The sequence below is a fragment of the Notamacropus eugenii genome, chromosome 6 (genome assembly GCF_028372415.1).
Source record: "Notamacropus eugenii isolate mMacEug1 chromosome 6, mMacEug1.pri_v2, whole genome shotgun sequence".
NCBI classification, from domain to species: Eukaryota; Metazoa; Chordata; class Mammalia; order Diprotodontia; family Macropodidae; genus Notamacropus; species Notamacropus eugenii.
In genome coordinates this window covers 143,791,968-143,818,203 of record NC_092877.1, presented here as the reverse complement: position 1 = coordinate 143,818,203, position 26,236 = coordinate 143,791,968, and the positions used below count along the sequence as shown (strand labels likewise).

General features: G+C 37.4%; 1 protein-coding gene across 5 annotated transcripts in view; it reads left to right on the top strand.

Annotated features, from left to right (window-relative positions):
- TTC29 (tetratricopeptide repeat domain 29) overlaps nt 1-26,236 on the top strand; it is a 265,988-nt gene that overhangs the window by 164,786 nt on the left and 74,966 nt on the right. For 4 of the 5 annotated variants that reach the window (XM_072621196.1, XM_072621197.1, XM_072621193.1 and 1 more), the window contains one exon: nt 5,247-5,475. In XM_072621196.1, the coding sequence (XP_072477297.1) occupies nt 5,247-5,475 (229 nt within the window). Of the gene's footprint in view, nt 1-5,246; nt 5,476-10,591; nt 10,720-26,236 lie in introns of those variants that run through there. The other variant, XM_072621195.1, reaches the window with a different exon arrangement.

The window sequence follows — 26,236 nt, the reverse complement described above, 5'->3', positions numbered from 1 at the left end:
GTGGCCCCCAAAAACTCTTATCACTTTATGAACAAACTTTTGATGGTAAGCTTCTCTAAATCTAACCTAGGTCAATCCTTGAGAGAGAGAGAGAGAGAGAGAGAGAGAGAGAGAGAGAGAGAGAGATTGTTATTGTTTTGCCTTCAGGAGCCCAGGCTCACTTTCATAATAAAGCATAGGAAAGTAGGAATTGAATGAAGAAGTAGATATGTTTCTTTTGGTTTGGTTTGGTTTGGTTGCCAGAGAGTTCTTCAGCGAGTAGGAAATTCCTAGTATATTCCTTTGATTAAAATAATTTTGCAACTCCTCTCTAATGCATCGTCTAACAAATTTTCCTGGGGTACTGAGAAATTAAGTGAATTGTCTAGAATCATATAACCAATATGTATCAGAGGCAGGATATGAATCCAGATCTTCCTGACTCCAAGGACATTTCTCTACCCATCTCATCACCCTATCTCATATATATACATTCTGTTTAATTGGCAAAGGAAAGGAAAATGTAGAAAGATTGCCATCAAAGTGTATTCTAGATGTGGGTACTTGATGACTTAAATTTTCCAATATCTGGGAAAAATGCAGTATCTGGAGCCCTTTATCCCCTAAATTACTAAGGTAGTAAGTTATTATTTTAGGGTAGCTAAATGGCACAGCAGATAGAGAGCCAGGTCTGGAGTCAAGAAGACTCATCTTTCTGACTTCAAATCTGCCTTCAAGTATTTACTAGCTTGTGACCTTGGGCAAGTTACTTAATCCTTTTTGCCTTAATTTTCTCACCTGTAAAATGATCTGAAGAAGGAAATGGCAAATCACTCAGTATCTTTGCCCAAGAAAACCCCAAATAGGGTGATGGAGAGTTGGACATGACTGAAAAATGACTGAACAGCAACAAAATTATTGTTTATCCAGAGTTTATGGGCTGGCACATTGAATAAGCAAGTTAAAATAAAGTGATCAGATATATGAATAACTCATATCACTAGTTTTCATTTTTCAATTTTAAAGACTCAATTTTCTTTTCATTTCCAAATTCTCTCCCTTCCCTCTTCTCCCATCCTCTGAGAAGGTGAGAAGAGCTAAGCTCATTATAAATATGTATATTCATGTGAAACAAATGATCACATTAGGGAGGGAAGGAGGAAAGGAAGAAAGGAGGAAGGAAGGAAGGAAGGAAGGAAGGAAGGAAGGAAGGAAGGAAGGAAGGAAGGAAGGAAGGAAGGAAAGAAGGAAGGAATATAATATGCTTCAATCAGATCATCAGTTTTAAAACAACTGAAAACACCATATAATATCCTTGGTACTACAGTGGTACTAAACACATTTTTTCTTTGGCAATTCAGAAGGTATTTTAGGATTTCAGGTTGCCTTAGGGTTATCACAATGATATAGTGCCATGTAGTGAAAAAAAGAAACTTTTTCTGATCTGATATTAGCAATTCTTTGGATAGAAGTTTATCCTTGTTTATTTAACTTCTTCATACTGTCCAAAAATAGCAAAAAAAGTGGTTATCAGTTGGCAAATTCAATTTTGTGTGTTACTAAGAGTTTTGGTCTTTGCATGAATGAAAAACATTGAATATTTGGCTATTTGTCTATATGCTATCAGTCTTCTAGACATTTTCCTTTCAAACATGCGCTCCAGTCATGCAGGTTTGTTTATCTAAAAATGAATACAGGAGTATTTATAAGACACAGCTACAATATAGTTTCTAACTTTAACCCAAAGCCTGATTCAATCATTCTGCCTGTATTACGTATGGTATATAATTGAATTCTTCCAGATTGAATAAAGTCAGTGTGTATTCTTTCCATAATAAAATATTCTAAAAAGCATATTCTGTCCTTGGATAAATATAACTTTAGACTTATTCCTAAATTCTAGTCAAATGAAATGTCAACTCTACTTTTACTGACAAATTCATTAGGACCAACAGAGGAATAAAAACTCTACTCTTTAAGTAGTCTGTATTTTTTTAAAGTTATTTCTATCCTAAGTGGCAGTCAAGAAGCAAGGATACCAGTAGTTTTCTGAGAATAGAGTAAAAAGCAACAGTGATACACAGTTAAGACTTCGACTCCTCTTGTTTATGTTCTCTGCCCCTGCTCACTGACATGCAACCCTATAGACTTGTAAGACTGAACCAGTGAGGAAACAGATAAAGAGCAGCCAAATCACCATCACTAACATGTATCCTTCTGTGTCTCACTAATGAACAAGCAAGCAGAAGAATAAATAATAGGTAGATAGATAGATAGATAGATAGATAGATAGATAGATAGATAGATAGACAGATAGATTAGATGATAGATAGATAGATAGATAGATAGATAGATAGATAGATAGATAGATAGATAGATAGATAGATGGATAGATGGATAGATGATGGATGAAGAGATAGTCCATTCTCTGATAAGTTTGTAATCCACAGAACTAATTGTGAAGACTTGTAAATATTAAGGTTATTTAAATAGTGTTGACTGCTAAATTTATACCTGAGTTCAATTTAATCCACTGTGCATAATATTCTGTAGCCCTTAGAATATTTCAAACTTATTCTAAGTTGAGTTTGGTTGTTCTTTTTTTAAATAGTAAGCTCCTGAAAACCTTGTCCCTCCTTAGAAACAATTATAATATTTCTAACATTAAATGTTTGCTGCTTACCTATCATTTTCTGAGGTCAGATAATATTGCAATAGCTGTACACTCAGAAGAATGATCATAGTAACAGTTGAGAGTGAGAGAAAGAAATAGAGAACTACAAGGGACTTCTTAATCCATCAAATTTTGTGGATAATAAAATTTTTTATAAATTAGGACAAGGATTCCAGTAACATTTAAAATGCAAATACTTTCATATGAAATCTTAAAATTCTACGAATCAGAATAATTCATGGAAATTCTGTTTCCTAACTGTGACCATCGAGATTCTTTTTAAAGGTCTATGATCTCACCAAAGTTCTCTCTTGTAATTGTATTCAGGATTCCAAGACAAATAGCAGTGAGTATTAATCCCACGTTAAAATATAGCTCTTTCATTTGAGTTGATACATCTGTCAAGTGACTGGTTTATTCTAAAGTTGTCACTGAAAGTTATTGGAACAAATTCCTGAAATCTGAGTGTTGGGGATAAAATTTTTGTGGGGATAAGAATTAGTAGTTGGGCAGTGACATTGAAGATAGGGTTAAATTGTTGCATTGATGTGTCAAGTCCCCCTTACATTAGAATGTAAGTTCTTTAAGGGTAGAGAATGTGCTGTCTTTCTTTTTTTTTGTAGTTGTGTCCTCAGCCTTAGCATATGGTCTGGCACATGGTAAACACTTCATAAATGTCCTTACTGAGAAATATAAGATGAATGGAATGGAGCCAAGATGGTGGTGTAAAGACAGGGACTTATCTGAGCTATCCAAAATTCCCCTACCCTCAACTTAAGATAATGCCTCAAAATGAAGTCTGGAATGGCAGGACCAATAAAAGAATAGGGAGAAACATTTTCATTCTCCTGGTGTAGAGTTGGTTCGTTTATATAATCACTGTGGCTTTTAGGTGTCAAATCAGTCCCAATTACCATCATCTCTCTTGCCAATAAATCCTTTATTCTGTGAGTTTGATGTTTCTCTGAACTTGCCATAGAATTGAATATCTGTTCGTGCATTTTCACAAGTACATTTCACTCTTAGTAGGCAGTGTGGCAGAGTGGGGAAAAAGCTGGATGAAAAGTTTAAAAAGTCATGTTTTAGTCATTATCTTTCCATTAATCAGCTGGGGAGCTTTCAGCAGTTCACTTTGACTTTGGAGGCCTTGGTTTCTTCATTCCTCAAATAAGGAAATGGGATCTTAAAGTCTTCATATACATTTTGATTCAGAAGCTCAATGCTGCTTTGTATTTCATGTAATTTTTCCCATTCTGTTCCATCATAGAATAGTTTGGAAAACCCTAGTTTGAAACCCTTGGCATAAAATTGATCATCTGCCTCATGGTAGAGGGGAATGGTGGGATGGGGCGGGGGGCTGGCTGCAAAGGGAGGAAGTTGAGATGGGCAGCAGAAACCTTTACTCCAAGGTGTCTGTCCTTGACAGATTACTCCCTAACATACTATCCTCATTCTAGTGAAAGTGCTTTTCAGATGGAGGATATTCAGATGGGTTTGATGGTCAGACAGACAAGAATCTTTTCAGAGTTGGTGACTAATGAAAGGCTTGAGTGAGTAGGTAGAGGTGCGTGAAAGCTGCAGGAATTTCAGATAGTCTTTGAGAAAATTGGATAAAAGTAGAGGGTTGGGGGCTTTTAGATGATGGAAAGTAGAATGGAAAGAGGAGGTTGAAGTGGAAATTGATCATTATCGGCATCATCATAGCTAACTTTTAGATAGCACTTTAAGAATTGCCAAATGTTTTATACATGCTACCTCATTTGATCCTCACAACCACCCTGGGAGGTCAATGTTATTATAATCTCCATTTACAGATGGAGAAACTGAGACTTGGTAGAGATTGAAAGACTTGCTCCGAGTCACACAACTTATAAGAGTCTAAGGCAGAATTTGAACTCAGGCCCTCCTAACTCCAAGTCCTGTACTCTGTCCATTGTATCATCCGCCTGCCTTTAGAGTCAGCCAGAGCCAGTAAAAATTTGGGGGAAGGGAGAATATTTTCAAGGTAGCATTTTGTTTTTATCATTGCCACTCTTTGAAGGAACACTTCATAATGAGATACAATCTGTTGATAACTGACAACTGTCAGTCATCCATGACTTAACTCTAGCTGTTAAACAATCCTGAGTAATTTAAGCAAGTAAGGGCTCTTACTTGCCTACTTACTTACTTACCTCTGCCATCAGAGTATTCCAGTTATTTTTCATTTGGCACTAATTAACCATATTGGTTGAAAATGTCCGCTTGCTTTGACAGAAAATAGCAGCTGTTCAAAATGTTCCATATGACAGTCATCCAATTCTATCCTGAAGAAAATATTTCCAACCATGTCCAAGTGTACGGGTCTTTCCCTTCCCCCATTTTTAAAATTAACACTATACAAACATAGTATGTAGCACATGCAACAACCATGACTTTTACCCTAGAATCTTATTCTAATGGGCAATGTGCTAACTAAAAAGTAATCCTGAAGAGTTGATAGATACCATGATTGAAACATGATCAATATTAAGCTATATACACTGGGAGGGAGAAATAGGAAATGATGAAAAATGAAATTAACAAAAAGGAATCCTTTATCTTTTGCTTTCAGGGATTCTATACAGAAGCCTGCAAATTCTTTAAGCAAGCATTTGATACAACTACTGAGTTCATGGATATCCCCCTGGTGGATGAGACCAAAGTCCACTATGGAATCGCCAAGGCTCACCAGATGATGATAGCAGTTAACAGTTACATAGAATCTGCTGACCATGACAGCCTCAGTCACCTTCTAACATGGAAGGAGACCCGAAGTAACATTTTCCCAGAACCCACAACTGGTAAGAACAACAAGAAATGCGTTCATTTCCAAAGCTGCTGATGGCATATTTGGTTGAAATGTTTGCTCAGTTGTAATCCTTCCTGGATTGACCTTATGCTACAGGGAAGTCAGGTACATTTTGGTGTATAATATTCTAATTGATTTTAAAGGAATTTCACAAAGAAAAATGGACAATTATGATCTGTTTAAAAAGGTAACCATTTCCCACACTACTTTTATAGGTATAAAAGGTATTCTCCAACATGGATTTAGCACAGCCCTGCTAAAGTCCAATTCAATTGCAAGTCATGTCATCATCTTCCTAATGTCTTGGTCCTCTTCCAGAGTGAAGGGCAAACCATGCTGACACTTTGAGTCGTAAAACAATGTAAATTTAAAACTTATTCTTACTGACAAAAAAAAGACAATGATACATCAAGATATTATTGTATACGTACTACTTTTAACATTCATTTTTTTCTATCCACTTTCCTTCAGTATTCTGTAGTTTTGGATAAGTGTCCATAGTTTTCTTCCCCAAACTATGGCCTCTCTCCAAAGGGAGCTTGTAGCCCACTTGTCCTGTTGGATTTTAGCCTCAAAGAAACAGGAGTCTAGAACTTTGATACAAAGTGAAAAATTATACCCTAGATGAGTCTACATAAGAGTTTGTGTGATAAAAATCTGGGGTGTAGGGGACCGCATCCTCACTGAATCAGTAATGCAACACAGTGACTTAAAAAGCAGCTAGTGCAATCTCTGGATACATTAAGAGTGATTGTGTCTAGAACATAGATTGTAAAAAAGTCTTGCTGTTTTCTGCCCTGATCAGACTTATTATTATTATAGATTATTATATCTAGTGCTAGGTGTTATGTTAGGGAGAACATTGACAAGCTGGCAAGAGTTCAGAGAAGGAATGAAATGTATGCTAAGAAAAGATAATGGAGACCATGCTGCTCACAGATTGGTTAAAAAAATTAGGGATCATTAGCCTGCAAAAGAGAAGACTTAAGGGTAACAAAATAGCTATATTTGAAGGGATGTCATGTGGGCTGTAGGATTAGACTTGTTCTTCTTGACTTCAAAGAAAAAAACTAAAAATACTGAGTGGAACTTGTAGACAGGAAGATTTATTTTTAATATAAAAAAGTTCTTAACAATCAGAGCTAGCCAAGAGTGGAATACGCTGCCTAGGGAGGTAGCAATTTTCTTGGTACTTGGGATCATCCAGAAAAGTCTGGATGACTATTTGTTGGTAGTTCTTGGGTCAGTAACAAGTCGAACTAGAAAGTCTTGACGATCCCTTCCATCGCTGTAAAACAATAACAAGTATGAGCATCCCTTTACATAGTAATTGTGTTCCTGGAAAATTGCATTCAAATCAAATTTGTACATAGCAAAACAATTAAAATATGCTAAGGGGAATGAATCATAATGAATGATTCAGTGGAAAGAATGCTAAATGTAGGGTTAGCAGATCTGGGTTCACATCCTGACTTCTCTATTTCCTAACATACCTATGTGAGTTTGGTCAAATCCCTGAACTTCCCTGGTCCTCAGTTTCCTCGTCTGTAAAATAAAGGGGATTGAGCTAGGTAGCCTCTAAGATCCTCTCCATTTCTAAATCTATGATCCTGTGAATCTTTTTGAAACATAATGAATTATCATCTAATTTACCCTTTTGGACAATGCAAATGTTCATATACATACCATAGAAATGTTCATGTCCAAATCTTCATGACCCCATTTGAGGTTTTCTTGGTAAAGATTCTGAAGTGCTTTGTCATTTCCTTTTCCAGCTCATTTTACAGATGAAAAACTGAGGCAAACAGGGTTAAGTGACTTGCCCAGGGTCACAAACTACTAAGTATCTGAGGTCAGATTTGAACTCATGAAGATGAGTCTTCCTTACGCTATCCACTGTACCACCTAGCTTCCCTGTACAAATGAATACCTACATTTATATGTAGATTATAAGATGATCTGTATTAAGCTCTTTTTTTCAAGCTTATAGATTACCTATGTAATTGATTAAACGTTAGAAAGCTTTATCAACCTTCTTGCAAGCCAATAGAATATCATTTAATTTATTACTAAAAGGGTCTTCTGGTTATCTTTTGTATAAAAACAGAAAAAACTGCTCATTCCACACACATGAAACATGAAACAAGATGAACAAAAAAGCTTAGTAATGGATGATTTGCAGATGCTAAGTAATTATAATAACCAACCTGGGCCCCAGAAAAAAAAGAAAGACAAGGTACACGTTCCTCCTTTCAGCAAAGAGGTATGGGGGACTTTAGGTATAAAACATTGAGTAGGCTATTTGTAATGTAAAAACAAAAAATACCAGTAACGTATATTTTTAAGATAATCACTAGCTAAACCAAATGAGTTGGTAGAATTTTATGTGTACAAGTATCTAGAGACAACGTTGTAATTATTAACTTATTTTTAGGAGACTATCACATGAGATCGAATTGTCAAAGATGTGGGGATTGACTATCTAATTTATGGCTCTTTCATATCTTTGGTTTTGCCTCCTCTCCCTTCTGTTGTCACACTTTTTAAATTTTTTTTCTTTGAATGATAGTTTAGTTTTTTCCAATTACATGTAAAAAATTTTAACATTCATTTTGTAAAAATTTTGAATTCAAGTTCTCTCCCTCCCTTCCTTTTGACAGCAAGCAATTTTATATAAGCTATACATGGGCATTCATGCAAAATATATTTCTACTTTAGTCACTCTGTGAAAGAAAAACACAAACCAAACACACACACACACACACACACACACACACACAGACCATTATCAGAGAACCTTGCTATAAATTTTTTTCCCAGCGTTCTTTCCTTCCAGTCTTAACTGCATTGGTTTTGTTTGCACAAAAACAGCCCCTACTTCTGACTCAGTCACCCCCAAAACCTGCTGCTGATTTGCACTAGCCATGATTTATTACTGGCTGCCTGGTGCAGGGACCTGAGACCTCACTGCTGGCTTGCACTGGGACTTATGGTCTCACTGCTGACTTTTGCCTGGGCTCGGGACCTCAGTGTTGGCTTGTGCCAGTGCTCATGGCCTTGATGATGGTTTGCCAAGATAACCTGGGCTGGACTGTGCACCACTCTCACCCCAGTGAGACATATCTCTCTCATTGACCCTCTAAGTTTTCTTGGGCTGGAAAATTGTTTCGCACCATCTTTTTGTTGGTTCTAGTGATCCAAAATTAGTTTTGAGGTGCTATTTTAATGTTGTTTAGAAGGTAACTTGGGAGAGCTCAGGAAATTCCCTGCCTTTATTCCACCATCTTGGCTCCACTTCCTCTGCCATGCTTTAGGGGATCAAGAGAAGGAAAAGAGTTAGAATTCTTTTCAGTCTATTTGAGTACTCATTGGGATACTATAGAAGGTCTGGCAGAGGATGGACACTATGTATTTCATTAACCAAAAGATTGTTTTTTCTACCTCACCCCACCCCTACCTTCCTCCTTCCTCGTTGTAAATGAATTGCTTGTTCCTCCAAATGCACTCTCTGTTCATAGCAACTTGTCTCTTCCTTATTCTTATTGTGCTTTCTGTACAAAGCCTTCCACTTTACTCTTACAAGTTTCCACCTTCCTTACATGGGTCATTCCACAGTCTTCTAGAAGGCAGTGCTGGGGTGCTGAGACCTCCCACACCGAAGGATATATTAAAAAGATTTTTATTTGACTAGATCTGACTCAGATAAGGGAGGCCCAATCTATAATCAGAAACAAAAACAACAACAAAAAACTATCAACAGCAAACCTACCTAACTAGTAGGTTCATATTATCTGCCTAAAATAGAAATGCTTTCAGATGGGCATTTTACAAGTGAAGAAATAGCCTGCTGTGATATAATTCTTTTTGTAGATTTAAGTCGGAAAGCAAAGGGGGATGTTATGAAACACACTCATTCTTTTCATGTGAATGTGTCCTTGACTAGGAATAAATCAGGTTCTGTGCACATAAAAAAAAACAAGCAAAAAAGTAAAAAACAAAAAAAAAGCCACTATATAGATGTACACATGTGTTTAGGTTGAAAAATCATTTTCATTAACCACCAATTAAACAAAAAAGTATTATCTTCCCTTAGGAAAAGATGCCCATACCTGTGAGTCAATATTATATCTTGATTATCATTCAGTTATTATGTGAGACAGTGAAAGCTATGACAGTTAGTGCTGGCCCAATATGATACTGTCAAAGCAATGAGCTATGAAAATATTATTTGCCAAACTGATGAGGTCTCAGATCTTTGGAGTTTGCCTCTCCTATGGAGAAGCATCCTCAAACTTGCTGCCAAGAGCTCCCGTGTACTCAGTAAAGGGCAGATCAAAGATCAGGAAGATGCTGTATAAAAACTATGCCTTCATCCTCCCCTTGGAGACTTCCAACCCCTCCAAACAAATCATTAGCTCACAGAGCCAGCAATATTCTTTTAAGCAGAAGGAACCTATCCCCTTAAGGGAATAGACCAGCGAGAGCACTCAGGTCTATAGATAAAACAGAGCTATGATTCATTCACCAATAATCATCCATCACCTTTATGTCTTTCCAAGGGAACACAGCAAACACTAAGAGCCTTCCTTTTATTTTTAATAGAATTTGAGGGGGTTGGAAGATGTCAATTTTGCACATCTTCTTTCTGATGGTAATAATGAGGAAGATAAAATACCTCCAACCAAAACTGAGGAATTTAGGAAGAATTAAAATGTGTCCCAGACCCCCATGGTCTTCCCCCATCCCCCAAAAAAGTGTACACACTCAGACCCTAAAGCCCCAGAAATCTTTAGATTTAGACAGTTCTTTCTGAACGGTTCTTTAGACCCCAGGGCTTTCCTTTGAATTCCTTTGGACTTCTGCAGAACAAAGTATATTTTCTTTACTAAAACTATTATCTCTGCAACCAGGGGAAAATTCATTTCTTTTGCATAAAAGGCTAATATACCTTGCCTTTTGGAGATGGCAGCTGTACATGTGGAAACAGTGATTCTCTGTGAAACAAAAGTGCCCTTCATTCATCTTAATAGGGATGTTAACCTAAAAGTGTAATTATGGCCAGTAAATGCTGACATTGTTAACTGCTTCCCCGCTCTTCTCTCTATCAGGGGCATCTCTCTAATAGACTTCCTTGGGGCATCCAGATACAAGTCATCTTTTGGTATGCCTGGTTTCTCTATAGAAACAAGATGCAAACATGGAGTATGGAACCTGTTGAAAATACTGATCATTCGAGTTGTGGAAGACATTTATAATTTCCTATGTCTTTAAATGTCCAAAATGCCATTCCCAGCTCCATTAATAACATGGTATTTTGTAGTATGTTAAATGAAAGTCAATGTAATATAATGGACAGAACACTGACTGGAGCCAGAAGGACCTGGCTTTGAATCCAGCCTCTGACACCAAGCTATGGGACCACAGACAAAAATCTCTGAGACTCAGTTTCCTTATCTGTAAACTGGAAATAATAACACAGAATCAAATAAAACATGAGAAGGGTGTATTGGGATTCTAATCAGTCCATTTAAGTACTTATGGAATATTGTATCAGATCTGATAAAGGAGAAAATTAAACTTTTATTTTTTATGTTAAAGTGCTTTGCAATCATTAAATCTCTGCTAATCACCAAGCATTTATTAAATGCCTTCTATGTGCTATGCACTGTGCTTAGCTATCACCATGATTATCATCTAATAATATTTTTATAGGAAAAAATAAGAAGCCAAGAGTCTGGCTCCCTCCAGACATATTTGATCATTGAAATATTAATTGGGAAATTATACACGGATGATTCTAGACTAATGGTGTCAAGCTCAAATAGAAACAGAAGCCTCTGAACCATACATAAGTATCCTTATAGGTCGCATATTGACTTAGAAAACCACATATTAGCATTATCTATGTTTTATTGTATTTTTATTTATTTTTTTTAGTATTTCCCAATTGCATTTAATCTAGATGGCCCACACTGAGGAGTGTTGCACACATGCAACCTATAGTCATATGTTTGACACCTCCATAATCTAGACAACCCCCCAGATTAAAGAATCTGATTCATCCCCCTCCTTTTCTAGATGAGAAAGCATACATTTTGCAGGTTTTCTCCTATTTCTGTCCTGTTTATCACTCAGGATTTCAAGAATTTAAAAAAATGTGTGTGTTTATGTGTGTATATATCTGTGTGTATAGATGCTATATATATGTTATGCATATACATATATACACTATATATGTATATATAGACATGCAACATGTATATACATGTTGCATATATGCTATGTTTATATACATATGCATATCCGTGCATGTATATACATAATACATTTAACATGTATGTATACTGTATATGTGTATACACCGTATGTGTCTGTATACTGATTATTTGCTCAGTTGCTTTGCACACTTTGGTAATGAGCCCCAGACCAGATTGCTTTGCTAGTCCATGGCCTTGTTTCTCCAACCTAATTCTCAAAAATCTAAGCTATGAAGCTTGCCAAGTATTAGAGCATAAACTAATGTATTTCACTTAGAAGTACTCCCAGGAACTTAATAAAGAGTTTGCATGTCAAAGGATCATAGAATTTCAGAGCTAAATGAAACCTTAGAGAGATAATCAAGTCCTTGTCTTTTATTTTGCAATGAAGAGAGGACCAGGGAAGTTGGTGAATTTTCCATCATACAACCAGGACTGAAAATTAGATCCTTTGACTTCTAGTCTGGTAGTCTTTTCATTATATGATTCTAACTCTGTCTCACTATTTATCTAATCAATAGATTTACCTATGTATCAAGAGATATGCATTTTCTGTTAAAATTCTAGATGAAAGTATTCATAATAAAAAAAGGAGTTTAGAAGTCAAATTCATCTCTCCTTGAGAATTATTCAACTTACTATTTTTCAAGAATTTGAATTACCAGTAGTATTCAAATTCATTTCAATCTAAAAACTACATTTTCTGGAGAAGTAGATGTAAAATAATTTTAATAAATTAAGACTCAAATTTTCTTCTCAAAATGGCTTATAGTAACCATACTGTTTCCATTGCCACTTTTACCCAGTCAATCAAGCAGCAAGAGTTCACCAAGTGCCTTCCTATGAGCCAGCACTGTGTAGAGGACATAAAAAGACAACCTGCCTTTCTGGAATCTATTATCTAATTAGAGAGATAAGGCTTATGCATGTAAACCATCTAAGGAAGAATATGGCAGGCAGTATAATAAGCATTTAATGATACTACCCAGTGTTTCCCAGTCTTTTAATGTCCAAATGTGTCAGAAGCCTCCATGTAAAGTCCCTTGAACTCTAAATATATGGTCTGATGAAAGCAGTATTTGTGGAGTCATTGTTTCTCTCATCTGTACCTTCCTTTGCATTCTCAAACCCACCCTCCAGGCCTTTGGATTATCCCAGTAACTACACAAATGGCTACTACTACTTTTGAGAGGGCATAGCTATCTTCCATGGTGCCTGCTTCAAATATTGATGAATCTTCAGTTTCAATTACCAGTTGTGTATCTCTGCAATATTGAGAAATTCACCTGAAGTCTCTAAGCCTCGGTTTCATCTTCTGGTAAATGGGAGATTCATCATATCTGAAAGTCTGCATCACAGACTTATTGTAAGGTTCAAATGAGCTGATGCTTGTCAAACACTTTGCCTGCCAATTTTAAAGGGATATGTGTGTGTGTGTGTGTGTATCCTTTTATACATATATCCCTTTATATATATACATATCCCTTTATATATATATCCCTTTATATATATATATATATATATCCCTATATATATATATATATATGAATGTCAGCTATTGTTGCTATCATCTTCTAGCTACGAATTTATCTCAACCCAATTTGAACCCATTTATATTTTTAGTTCTTAGCACCTCCTAGGTAATGAGTTCTATAAGTTTTAGGAAATAATGTGGTATAATGGTGAGTGTGCTGGACTTGGGATCAACAGACTGCAGTTCAGTCCTGTGTCCAACACTTGCCAGCTGCGTGAGCAAGGGCCAGTCATTCAGCAACTCCTGTCGACCTCTCTTTGCTCATCTGTAAGATGCAGATAATGATATTTGTAGTAACTTGATCACCAGGTAGTTGAGGAACAGACAAGATGATGCAGAAGTAAAGAGCTGTATGTCAACTACCATTATTATATGTTTACTGCTTGTTGTGTATGCTAATGCTTTTTAAATTAAATTTACCTCTTCCAAGCTTTAAGGAGTGACTCCCTAGTGGTAGCACTCTAGAATTCAGTGAACAAGTACATGTTCCCTCCTTCCACACCTCTTATGATTTCTAGGCTTCACTCCCTTCTCAACCTTCCATCTGTCTTTGAACTGAGGTCTAGTTTTATTAGCCTGTCTTCATAGGTCAGCCCTTCTCTTTCCTTATCATTTTAACTGCCTTTCTAGTCATATAATATAACCATAGAACCTTGAATTTTTTCTGGTTAGCTGTCACAGAATTGTTGGGAGAGCACTGAACTTTGAGTTAGGAAGGAAAGAAGGAAAAAAAAAACATTGATTAAGCACTTAAAATGGTGCTGTGCTAAAGGAAAACCTGGGTTCTTCTCCCATCTTTAAAACTTACAAGTTGTACCATCCTGAACAAGTCACTTAATCTTTATGTACTTCATGCAGCTCCCTGGCCTCAAGCAGTCTATAGATTTCTATCTGCCTTAGTGGAAAGAGTTCCCAAAGCCCTTATATTAAATGGTTTTCTAGAACAATAAAACTGTGTTTGCCTGATAAAGGGGTCTCTTTAAAGAAGGCATACTATAGTGACCTGTCTTGGTCCCAAGAACAAATGATGAAACCCACTTCCCTCCTTTTAAGAAAGAGGTAGGGGAATATGGGTTTGGAATGTTGCCTCCCTTGTCAGACAGAATTGCTTTATTGATCTATTTCACTTAATCATTTTTCTTTATTACAAGAGAGGGTTCAATTGTAGCAGAAGGAATATTGGAGGAGGAAACTGTGTAAAAATAAGAAGGCATTATCCCAAAGAATGGAGGGAGGAGGAAGGAGAGGGAAAGAGAAAAGAAAGGTGGAATGGAAAATGGGGCAAGAGAATATGGAAGAAGGAAAGGAAGACAATTCAGCAAAACTAACCAACTTATCAGCTGAATCCAATAGGATATGCATCTCCATAGTCACTCATGGATAGTCCACGCCCATCAACATCTACCTCTGCATTTTCTCTTCTTTGGAACCAAGTTCCAAAATTAGAGCAATCTGTTTCTTTTTCATTTTCTGTTTGCATTATTTCAGCCATGGTGGACGTTGCTTTCTTGGTAATGCTCTCAGTTTCTGTGTCTTTCCGTGCAATCTTTCATTACATTCATTTTCCATAACTTGTCTATCCATTGTTCAATCAGTGATGATCTCCTTTGTTTCCAGTTCTTTACTCCTACTGGTATAATACTGGTATAAATACTGGTATAAATATGTTGGTATCCAGGAACCATTTTTCTCTATCTCCTACCTCCTCTTTTCCTCGCGGTACTGATCCGTAGATCAAAAGACATGGACGCTTTAGTCTCACTGTCTTAGAATAATTCCAGATTGATTTGAAGAATGGCTAGACCTATTCACAGTTCCACCTACAGTTTATTAGTGTTTTTATTAACGTTTATTATTCTGCCAATCTGGTACCTTGTCCAGACTTCCATGTGCTCACTTCTCAATACTGGACTCTTCACACTCTCCTGAAATAGTGTCTCTTCCAAAAGAAAGAAAACTGCTGTCTCTTCAGAACTCAATCTCTCTTTCTAAAGAATCCCATCCCCGTCAGCAGACCTTTTTGTTTCCAACTTTGTCCTTGGGAGAGGAGATAACAAAAGAATGTATTTAATTCCAGCAGTTATTAGCTCTCCTCACCCAGAAACTACTTAGATTTTGTATTTATTTATCTGTCTTAATGTTATGTCTCCCCAGTAGAAGGTAAGCTCTTTGAAGACAGGGGATCATTTCCTTTTTCCTTTGTATTCCCATTGCCTGCCACAATACCTGAAATATAGCACTCACTTAATAAAGGCAAATTGAATTTTATTGAAATGAATGTATTGAACATTCAATTCAATAAATTGAACTGAACTGAACTGAATTGAATTAGCTAAATGTCTGAAGGCCAAGTACTCCTTTGGGACTAACTCATACTAAGAAGGGAACTATTTTTGTCCCCCAAATTCTCCTGAAAGTACTTGGTTTGGTTTGGTTTTTTCAAGCAGCTTGCTTGTTTCCACCATATACACCAAATTGGTGTGATAACATTTATTTACATGTGATAACAATATGAAGATTGAAGGATGCATGTACTTGACACTTGACACTAAGAAATACTGTGACATTTGGGGGCAGGTTTCCATTTTTCTGTAGTAGACCTGACCTGCCATACCACAGCCTGCAGTATGTGCTGGACCTGATTTTCACCGATGCTTCTGTTCTCCACCTGACTACAGGTTCTCTGAAAGGTCCAAGCTTGCTTTATTTTTTCCTTTTCTTCCTCACAATAACTTACAATCTGGTTGCATGGGAGCTGATCCTCCGGGGGTAGTTGTGTATGGATGGAGATTGTTTTTAAGTCAGGAAAGTGGCTGTATACATTTAGTACTTCCATCCTTTTTCATGTGTTTTCTTCTTCTGACTCTGCCTATAGGCAGGGACATCAACAGGGCAAGCAGTACAAATGTCAGAGGTACAGGTGGCACTTTAATATCTAATTTCACAGAAGTACCACTGTGGGTTCATAATTTAGATGGGCCATGCTGGATATGGATCTTTTTGCTGCTCTAAGCATAATCAGTGAGGAAATCAGGGTGGGATGAGTTGGGAGACCATTTGGAAAAAAGCATCTGTTAAGATGATGAATAGATGAGTATAGTTTCTGCTAGCTGCAAAGTATATAAGACATATAAAGATGTATAAAATATAAGATAATTCTAAAGATCAGAACCTATTTAAGAAGTCAAGGCAATCCTTTCATCTGGGGGTTATTGTAAAGAATTGCAAAGACATTAGATTTTGACACTATCTTTTTAAATTGATCTCTCCTTCCTCTCCCACTTTCCCCCACTCCTCAATACCAGATGCAGGATTTTCTAACCAGTAGACAAGTTGAGAATAGAAAGTTTCCTTAGATAACTAATTCTTGGTTTATTAGGAAATGATAATGTAGCTTCATATCCCTTGGGCTGAAAGATCTTTTTTTTTCCCTTTTTTTGGCTGCCTCTGAGATCCTATTTTCTGACTTGGTTCAATAAAAGAGAATTCTTGATCTCTTCAACAAAACCTAACTCACTTTTAGATTCTGCTCACAGCTCCTGGTTTCTGATAGTGGCACAAGTGTTAACTCTCCAGTACTCACCAAGAAAAAGTGAAGCAGGGTTGTGTGCTCATAGAGGGGTCATTAACAGGCAGTGCTAGTGACTCAGCCAGGGAGGTTGTTCACTAAATTAAGCTAGAGCAAAAGCCACACAAGTGGTCATCTGGGGCCCTGCTCTCTATATCCCCGAGCTTTCCTTATTTGTCCCTTGTCCCCTGCTGGGGTTGCAAGGATGGCTAACTGATTTTCATGCTTCAAGTACATAAACCAGAAGTAGGGAGCCTTCATCCTTGAGAACACATGTAGCCCTCTAGGTGCTCAAGTGTGGCTCTTACTTGAGAACCTAGAGGGCCACTCATGACCTTGAGGCATACCCCTGATATAGACCCTTCAGTTTTTAGTTCACCCCTCCAAAAAAAAAATCTTGTCTTACTTTGTGTTTATTTTATCTAGTTTGTGTTTATTTATCCGAATATATCTTATTACCCTGGGTAAAATGTAAGCTCTTTGAGGGCAGGAACAGTTTTGATTGACTTTGTCTTTTTAGTCCCAGCACCTAAGATAGTGCCAGGCACAGAGAAAGAGCTTAATGAATGTTTGCAGAATTGGGTACTGAATTTACTAACAAGAGTTTCAGATAGTCCCCATTTGGATGAGCAGTATTGGCATCTGGTAAAGGTTGTGATTTTCTGCAATCTTCCTTCTTCTTTATGAAGGCTTCATAAGAAGCAGAAGGACACAGTGGAGAAAAAATCCTGAAAGACTTGCACTAAAGTCCTATCTCTGACATATACTGGTTGTACGAACCTCTTGGTGTAGCAGACAAACTGTCTAAGACTCTATCTACATTACCGTGAATTGGTGGAACAATTTTCTGTGAGAGAAGTTCTCTATAGCAATGCTATCACAGGTCCTAATGAATGAGTGAGTGAATGAATGAATCTCCCACACAGAGGAAGAGTTTATCTAGAGTTTCTTGTTTCATAAGTTTTCTCCTTGATGTGTATAACATCCTCTAAAGTATAGAACGATTTAAAGCCTGAGCCTCCTTTGTCACCTACTTTAACTAAAACATCACCATCTTATGTAAAACCTGAGAATGTTTGGTTTCCACTTATCTTTTTATTACTTCAGGTTTTTTTCCTCTATCATAATAACAGAACTGCTACAAATCTTTCTCTCTGCATTTTCATCCTTCTCCTTCCACCTTTTTCCATGCCTATATAGGATCATAGTGAATGAACCTAGCCAATCAGAGTTAGAAAGGTAGCCCTTTGGGGGGATGATATTTCTTTAGAGATTTGAAAGGATTCATTCCCTCTTCTCATGATGGCTGACTTGAAATTCAATCCCTCTGTAACTTTGTGAAGTCGCTAGTTTGCATCCTCCCTAATTGTCTCTGTGGCTTGGGGGTGTGCATTTCTCAGTGGGAGAAGTATTGACCTCGAATAGAACTGTCAGATGAAATGGTTTGTCCTAGTATGGTTCTTGATTTTAAAATATGGCAGTCATCCCCGACCAGTGCCTTAGTTCCTGATAAAATGTGTCCTTTGGCAAGTATGGATGTGACTTACATTCATTTTTCCCTTTATCCTCTGAAATACTGTAAACAGTCAAAATTAAAAGCATTGATTGTTGTTTACCAAAGAAATTCTTTTAACGGTGCTCTGAACTCCATGTCCCCCTCTCTCTCATTTCATTCTATCTTTCAATCAAAAACCTGAGCAAATAGATGTGCTGGCATCCATGCCCTTAAGGTCAGCAAACTCAGACTTTGTTAAACCAATAGGGAAAACCCAAGTCAGCTCATTTGATAGCAGTATGCTATACCTTGGGGGGATTCGATTTATTGACTTCCACGCAGTGCTCGGACACCCTGAATGAGAAAGAAAGGACTGGTTAATTTTTAGTCTGCAAAAGGATGAGTCTGATCTTCCAAAATTAATACTTCAAAGTCTTGTGTTTTGTGATATGAACAGAGATAGAAATTTAAATTGCCAACTAGACAAGGGATGCTTAGCTCCTCTCATCCAAAAGCTTTCGCTTTGTGCAAATTCTCTTAGTGATGGGACACCAAAGATGAGGTTCACCCTCAATGTTAAGGTAACAAGGACAAGACTTTTCTTGCTGTTCAGTCATTTCAGTTGTGAATAACTCTTCATGACTCAATTTGGGGTTTTCCTGGCAAAGATACTACAGTGCTTTGCCATTTCTTCCTGCAACTCTTTGAGGAAATTGAGGCCAATAGGATTAAGTGATTTGCCCTGGGACACAAAGCCAGTTAAGTGTCTGGGGGCTGGATTTGAACTCAGGTCTTCCTGACTCCAGGCCTTGATGCTCTATCCACTGAGCTGACTAGCGTAACCTACCCAAATCAGGGAAAGAAGTAAGTCTTCCACATCACTGATCAAAGCATTATCAACAAAGCAGGCAGAAGCAATCGACTTCTCATCAAAATCATAGAATTTAAAGTTAATGAATTTTGCTCCTCAAAGTTTCCTAAGCATAAAATTCATATTATCTTCTGGTAGACACAGTGCCAGGAAGGGGAAGCTCAAATGATAAAGGGCTTTGTAAGTCCGTAATACCCTAGTTTCATAGGATTCTGAATTTAGTACTGGAAGAGACCTTAGAGGATATTGAGTCCAATAGCCTCCTTTTACAGATGAGGAATCCAAAGTCCAAGAGGTTCAGTGACTTGCTAGGGTTAGATAACTAGCAAGGATCTGAAGTGGGATTAGAACTCTGGTCTTCTGACTCTAAGTCAAGTGCTCTTTCCACTATACCCTACTGCCTAGATTTAAAACTAGAAAAGGAAACTTAAAAGTTCATCAGATTTATCTTCCTTATGTAACAGATGAAAAAAACAAGGCCAGAGATGTTCTCTAGTCCAAGGATTTTTGTCCCCTCTATTACAATACCACAAACTGATATTTGTTGGAATACATGGCAAACTGGTCAAAAATTAGTATTTGGAGACTAGAGTGTTACTTAAAAACATGGAGAACTAGTTGCAGAATTGTCTGTCTCTAATCTGAATGGGTTTATCTGTTCCCTCACCCAAATCCAGGGATTATATCATAATCTCATTTGAAAATTTTAAATCCTATATTTTAAAAAAAGGCAAATACAGATTATTCCCCAGCAATTTGATTGGCAGGAAATGGAGAACAAAACATTACAAGAAGCACTTTTTAATAATGCATTATGACTTACATGAATCTACTAAGTTTGGGCATACAATTAGATGACTAATTATGTTGAGAATGCAAGTGGATGCTTAAATAGATGACCATGCCCCCAGGCCCTTCCAGTTGTTTCTCCTGTCTCATTTAGTCTCGCAAATGTTATTAAGCATCTCCTGTTAAAAATTTTCACGGCTCTGCAAGTGTAATTGCATAGATAATTATCCATAATCTTGTCACTTTCTATGTCCAGTAAGGTGTTTAAAAAAACTATATATCAGTTTGCTACTTGGGAACATTCTTGGTGAATGTCAAAGAATATATAAGTTGTATAAGATATGAAGATGTAGGACAGACTCCAGCTCTCTAACTGGGAAAAATTCTTGATTTTACCTCACTCATTGGTTTGGGGGAGGAAAAAAATAAACCCACCACAAGTTTCAATAAATTAAAATGGCCTACTGTTAAACACACACACATACACACCACAAATGTTCAAGATGTTATATTTAGATGTATTTAGTATTTATAATGAATATTAATGGATGAGAAAAATTATACAAAATTAATTACCCTCTGCCAAGAAGAAAGTAGATAGTAAGTCTATCAGGTTTGTACAGAGAGGCAGAATGGCGTGATGGATGCCATCTTGGACTCCAGTGTGTTCAAAATCCCACCTCTGACAACATATATTAGCTTTGAGAATATAGGCTATTCATATAAGGTCTCACTGTGTTAGTTTTCTCATCTGTGAAATGGGGGTGGCAATACCTCTGGTAACCGCTTTCCAAAGTTGCTTTGCAGTTGAAATGAGACATCAGAACTGTACGAACGTAAGTTGCTATTATTAGTGCAGACCATATACAAAACAAATATTTAAAGAAAGAGTTAGGGAATTAATTTTTGATGTGAGGACCAAAATTTTTCTAGCATGCTAACTAAGATTTTGGATACAATAATATTCCAAGCTATCACTGTAGAACATTCTGACCTTGTCTCTATGGTGATAACACACTATTTGAAAAACAAACAAAAAACAAATCGAATGCTCTCAAGTCTTTGTCCCAAAGAATTGATGATATGAATGGAGGGATACTGAAGTTGCTTCTTCGTGCTTTTCCCAAAGATATGTAGCTCCATCCACATCACAGGACTTGATATGAAGCCAAATCCTTTAAGTCAAAGAATACAATTGGCTTTTAATTCTTGCACCCAAGTTATACTGAATGTTAAAACAATTGGAGATAAGACCAGCACAAATTCAGAAAAGGAATTTGAGCAACGATCATCTGTTATCCAGCTAAGTAAGCTCAATCAGTCGGTCAATAAGCAAGCATTTATTAAGCACCTACTGCATAGCAAACACTACAGGCAACCTATTCAACATGGGAGGAGTCAGTAATTAGCACCCTCCTTTTTCTTACACTTCTGCCCTAAAAAGAGACCCAAAAGAAATAGTCATAAGAGGTGAGAATTATAGATGAGCACTGGGAGGGACTCAGAATCAGAACAACCACAAAATCCTGCTGTTTGAAAAAAGAAAGGAAAGGGGACTTGCATGGGGACGATAAGGAGCCATGTTCCTGGAAGGGAAAAGTAGCTATCATTAAGATTAGACAACCTAATGTTGACTAGCATTAGATGTCTTCATGGAAATTTCTTTATTTTTTGTCTTCAGAAGGCATAGTTGCTAGGGCAGGTAGACAGCACAATGGACAGAGTGCTGAACCTGGAAACAGGAAGATTCAGCTTTATGAGTTCAAATCTGGCCTCAGACACTTACTAGTTGTGTGACCCTGGGCAAGTCATGTAACCCTGTTTGCTCAGTTTTCTCATCATTTCTCTAGCTCATCAAATGAGCTAGAGAAGGAAATGGCAAACCACCACAGTATCTTTGCCAAGAAAATTCCAAATGGGGTCACAAAGAGTTGGACATGACCAAAACAGCTGAACAATATAGCTAATACATGCTGGGATCCTTCCGGTGGTGGAGTCTCCCCAAAACATGCAGATTTGGTCATTTGTTTTTACCCACCTCCCAGGCATTCATGATAGGAATGGTCACAGTCAAGTTCAGGGATCCACAACTTAATATCCTTTTTCCAACTATAGATAGAGGTCCAATATGAAAACAGAGATGAGAAGTGTTGAGGGCTAGACATTACAGTAATACTTCCCAATTACTAAAGTCTTAGCTTTGGATGTTCATGCTGTGTCTACACCCACAATGTCAAGCAGAGAATTCAATTATACTTGAAGAAAACAAGTGTGGGAGAAAAATGTAAAAGTGAATCTTTGCTTGCTTTCATTTTTTGCTCAAACTATGATAGCATTAAAATAACAAAAACACAAATTAGTTTCACATTTTTAAATGAATTTTAATCAGGCACAATTTAAACATCTTTACTGCTGTTCAGTCTCTTTCATTCGTACCCTACTCTTCATGACCCCATTTCCATCACCTTCCCTAACCACCATACCCATATTTGTATGATTCCCACTGCCTCCCCTCTCCCCATTTGAATGTAAGTTCCTTGAGGACAATGGCTCTTTGCTTTCGTATTTGTCTTTTTACTTGAGCACATAAAAAGCACTTTAAAAATACTTTTTTTAATTCATTCATTCAAGAGAATTTTATCTGAAAATTAGAAATATCCCTGGATTGTTTTCCTAAGACATACATCCTGTGATCATTTCTGTTGTGAAAAATGTTCATGGCACTGGACTTTGATTCATACCTCAAGCAGATATTGAACACTTGCAATACAACTCTTTTTAAATGGGGAAAATCAAATTTATAACCCTCACTCTTGGAGTTCTACAATGTTTGTAGAATCATAAAGCAAAAACTAGTTTATCCATTCTTACCATGCATTGTATTTTATCTTGACATTGGTCATTGCTTAACCTTACAGAGAAGCAGTTTGATGACAACAGCTTTAGGTCATTTTTTTAAAAATACATTCTATACTTTTTGTCCCCATCCACCATGGTAAGCAAGTCTCTTAGCCACTCTATGGCTCAGTTTCCTCATCTGTAAAATGACAGGGGTTAGATCAGATGACCTCTAAAGTCTTTCCCTGATCTAAATTTATGCTCCCATCTGACTCAAATAAGGATATAACTATGCATTTTTTTCATGGTTTGGGAGACCTGCACTTCAAAGGAATTATCTGTTATCAGCTGAACTTTCAAGGCAGCAAGGGGCAAAGCAAGTTCTTAAATGTTCCTGGGAAAACACGGGGTTAAAGTGGACTCTATTTCAGGAAGTCTTCAGTTAACTTGCTATGTAGGGAGAGACTGAGCAGGTCTGGCTAATGACTTGTAGGTACTGAATCCTCAGGTCTCTCAGGTGGTTTCAGTCGATCAGTTTCTGCAGAATGATGAAAAGGTTGAGATAAAATAAACTGACAGTTGCTACTCATCGTAGGCAGCAAGCTGTACCCCGGCAGCTGAGACCCTGGGAGCCCTCTTTCTTAAACAAAGGCTTTCACTGCAGTAAGCAGTGAACTCCAAATAAAAAAAAAATGGGGGCAGATTGGCAGCTGGTGACCGACAGCCAGGAGGAGGGGAAGGAGGGAAACTGGGAAACACAGCAATTGTTGGCTAATTAGAAGTCATTCCCACCTACTTAATACCAACCCATTAAGCAGAAAACACTTTTCATCTTCCTCTCCTGCTACACATGACATTATATTCCAATCAATACCCTCCCATTGGCTGCCTCAGTGCCCACAAATGAATACGTTGCGTTTAAGAATGCAGTAATTGAGCTGGGGCGCTGGAACTGGAGCCCTTTCAGACAAGACATTTCTCTGAAGATCCTAATGTAATGTTTGTGATGTTCAGATAAAGAAATCACATCTGTAAATTGACAGCTGTCAGAAACTGACAAACACTGGAGAGAAGCTGTGCATTTGGAACACATTTTAGCCTGGCTAGCATGCACTTGTGCAAATCTGCTGAGTTCCTTCCTTCCCTGCCCTTCCCTCCCCCCTCATAACACAGACACACTTGTGAGTAAATACTTAAAGGGAACCTCAGATGTTTGACTTAACAGCTCGTCATCCTAAATTGTTCTCCCTTGGTGACCTTATCAGTTTTTATAGAATCAGTGACCAAAATGATTCCCTAATCTGTTCATCCAACCCTAATTCCCTAGACTGGCCCCACCACTCCTCCTAGATCTCCCACTGGCACCTCAGACTCAGCAAACAGATTTAAATTCATCCACTTCCTTTCCCTAACATGCCCCTTGTTGAAACTTCCCCATTTCAGGTGATGTCACCACTCATCAGAGCTGTACCTAACAGCTTTTAGACCCAAAGAAAGAGACAAAAAACACCTCTCAGATCAATTCTCCAAGCTCTAAAAAAAAAAAAAAAGTAGAGGAAGTAGAGGCAGTTGCTGATGGAGAGGAATTCACTTGGCAGGCACCCCATCCAGTAGCTTTATATTTTGATTTATTCCTGCCAACAGGCATGAAGGGTAGTTTATTGGAAGATTTCAAGTGCTGTCAAAAATCTTTGAATTTTGGCACCAGAGTTGAGGCTCTACACCCAGGTTTGAAGCCCCTCCCTTATCCTGATATATTCCCACAGGTCACCCACCTCTCACTCCTGGAATGATCTTTCCTCATCCATACCCTTCAAAAGCATCCTCTTCCTTCAAGGTCAAGTTCAAATGACACTTCCCTGATGCCCTTGGCTGGAAATGTTTGCTTCCTACTTCCATTTTTCTAGAGCACTTTATCAAAAGCTCTCTTCTGTATCATAATCATCTGGCTACATATCCTTTGTCTCCCACCCCTACGTGAGGTTGTAAGCTCCTGTATGACAGGAATTGTATTTTTATTAATTTTTTTTAATTTCCAGCCCTAAGACAGTGCCTTGCTGCACTAGCGGACTTTGAATACAGCTTTGTTGAATCAATAGCTTAGAATATTAGTTACATGCAACGCTAGTTGATGTGATGGATGTCTAAATGAGCTTTCATGAAGATTGTTTCATTACTCAAGCTTTCAAGAAATCCACCTAGGAAATTTTAGTTTGATTTATCCCAAGGAAGATATTTATTATCAGTTAGTGTATTATTCTACTTTTTGCCACCTGCAAGTAGCCTGAGGCATCCATTTCCATTCTAAGCTAGAAGATACTTATTTGGCAACCAAAAACAAACCTAGACAGACTTCCACTGATGGACTTTGCAAAGGGTTGTGCCAGGACACTCTCCCCACAAAAAAATTCCATCAAAAAGAATCATAGTTCTAGGAAAGGGAGTATGGTAGATATAGGGGGAAGGATAGAACTTAGATCTGTAAAAGAGTCATCGTACATATCTATATCTTTCTCAGAGTATAATTTTTCTCAACCTTGATATCAGTCTCCATTGCTGATGTACCAGGATAGTATTCACTCAGATGGTCTTATCAGTCGAGCAATCTATCCCCATTGAGTGGGGCTGTCATTTCCTTACAAATTAGTTGAGAAAGTGAAGGGAAAATTCAACAAAATGATTCAACATTCATTAAGCATATACTGTGTTGCAGGCACTGTGTTGGGGGTAAAAGATACAAGAGCTAAAAACAAAACATCTCTGGGGACGTAAGACCATAATCCTTCCTTCTTCAGGGTGTTCCTATAGGCAGTGGAACAAAGTCAATTACTTCTCTTAGAGTGACACCACTGATTCCCAGACTTCCTATGTGTTCTGAATTTCCTTATCAATTCTTGAACATTCAGTAAAAAAGAAGCTAGACATCACAATCAGACTCCTCCATCGGAAAAAACAATGCAACTAATCATCCATTTCCACTGGAAACTTCTAAAACCAAGACATACCTAGTAGCCTTTAAAAATCTAACTCTAATGGAAAGGTCCTAGAATGGTGAGTTTTGTTTCCTCTAAATTACTAATGTGATGACTTTGGATTAATTATTTTAATTCTGTCTAGTTCAAATTAGGCATAAATAAGAAAGATCTAATAATAAAAGTGGTAGCGTTATTTTAGCTCTGCACTAAATAGCCCCAGATTGCTTCACCTACGAATTCAGCTCTGTTCTCATTGTGCTGGCATTATCAATGATATGATGATATATGGATGTTATTATTACACAAGTAATGATAGTAATAGTTAAATGATTTCTGTAATTTTCAAAATGCTTTAAATACAAAATTTAGTAGGGTGGGTACACCTTCCACCAGTGCAAATTTCAACCCCTCTATAATACCTTACTT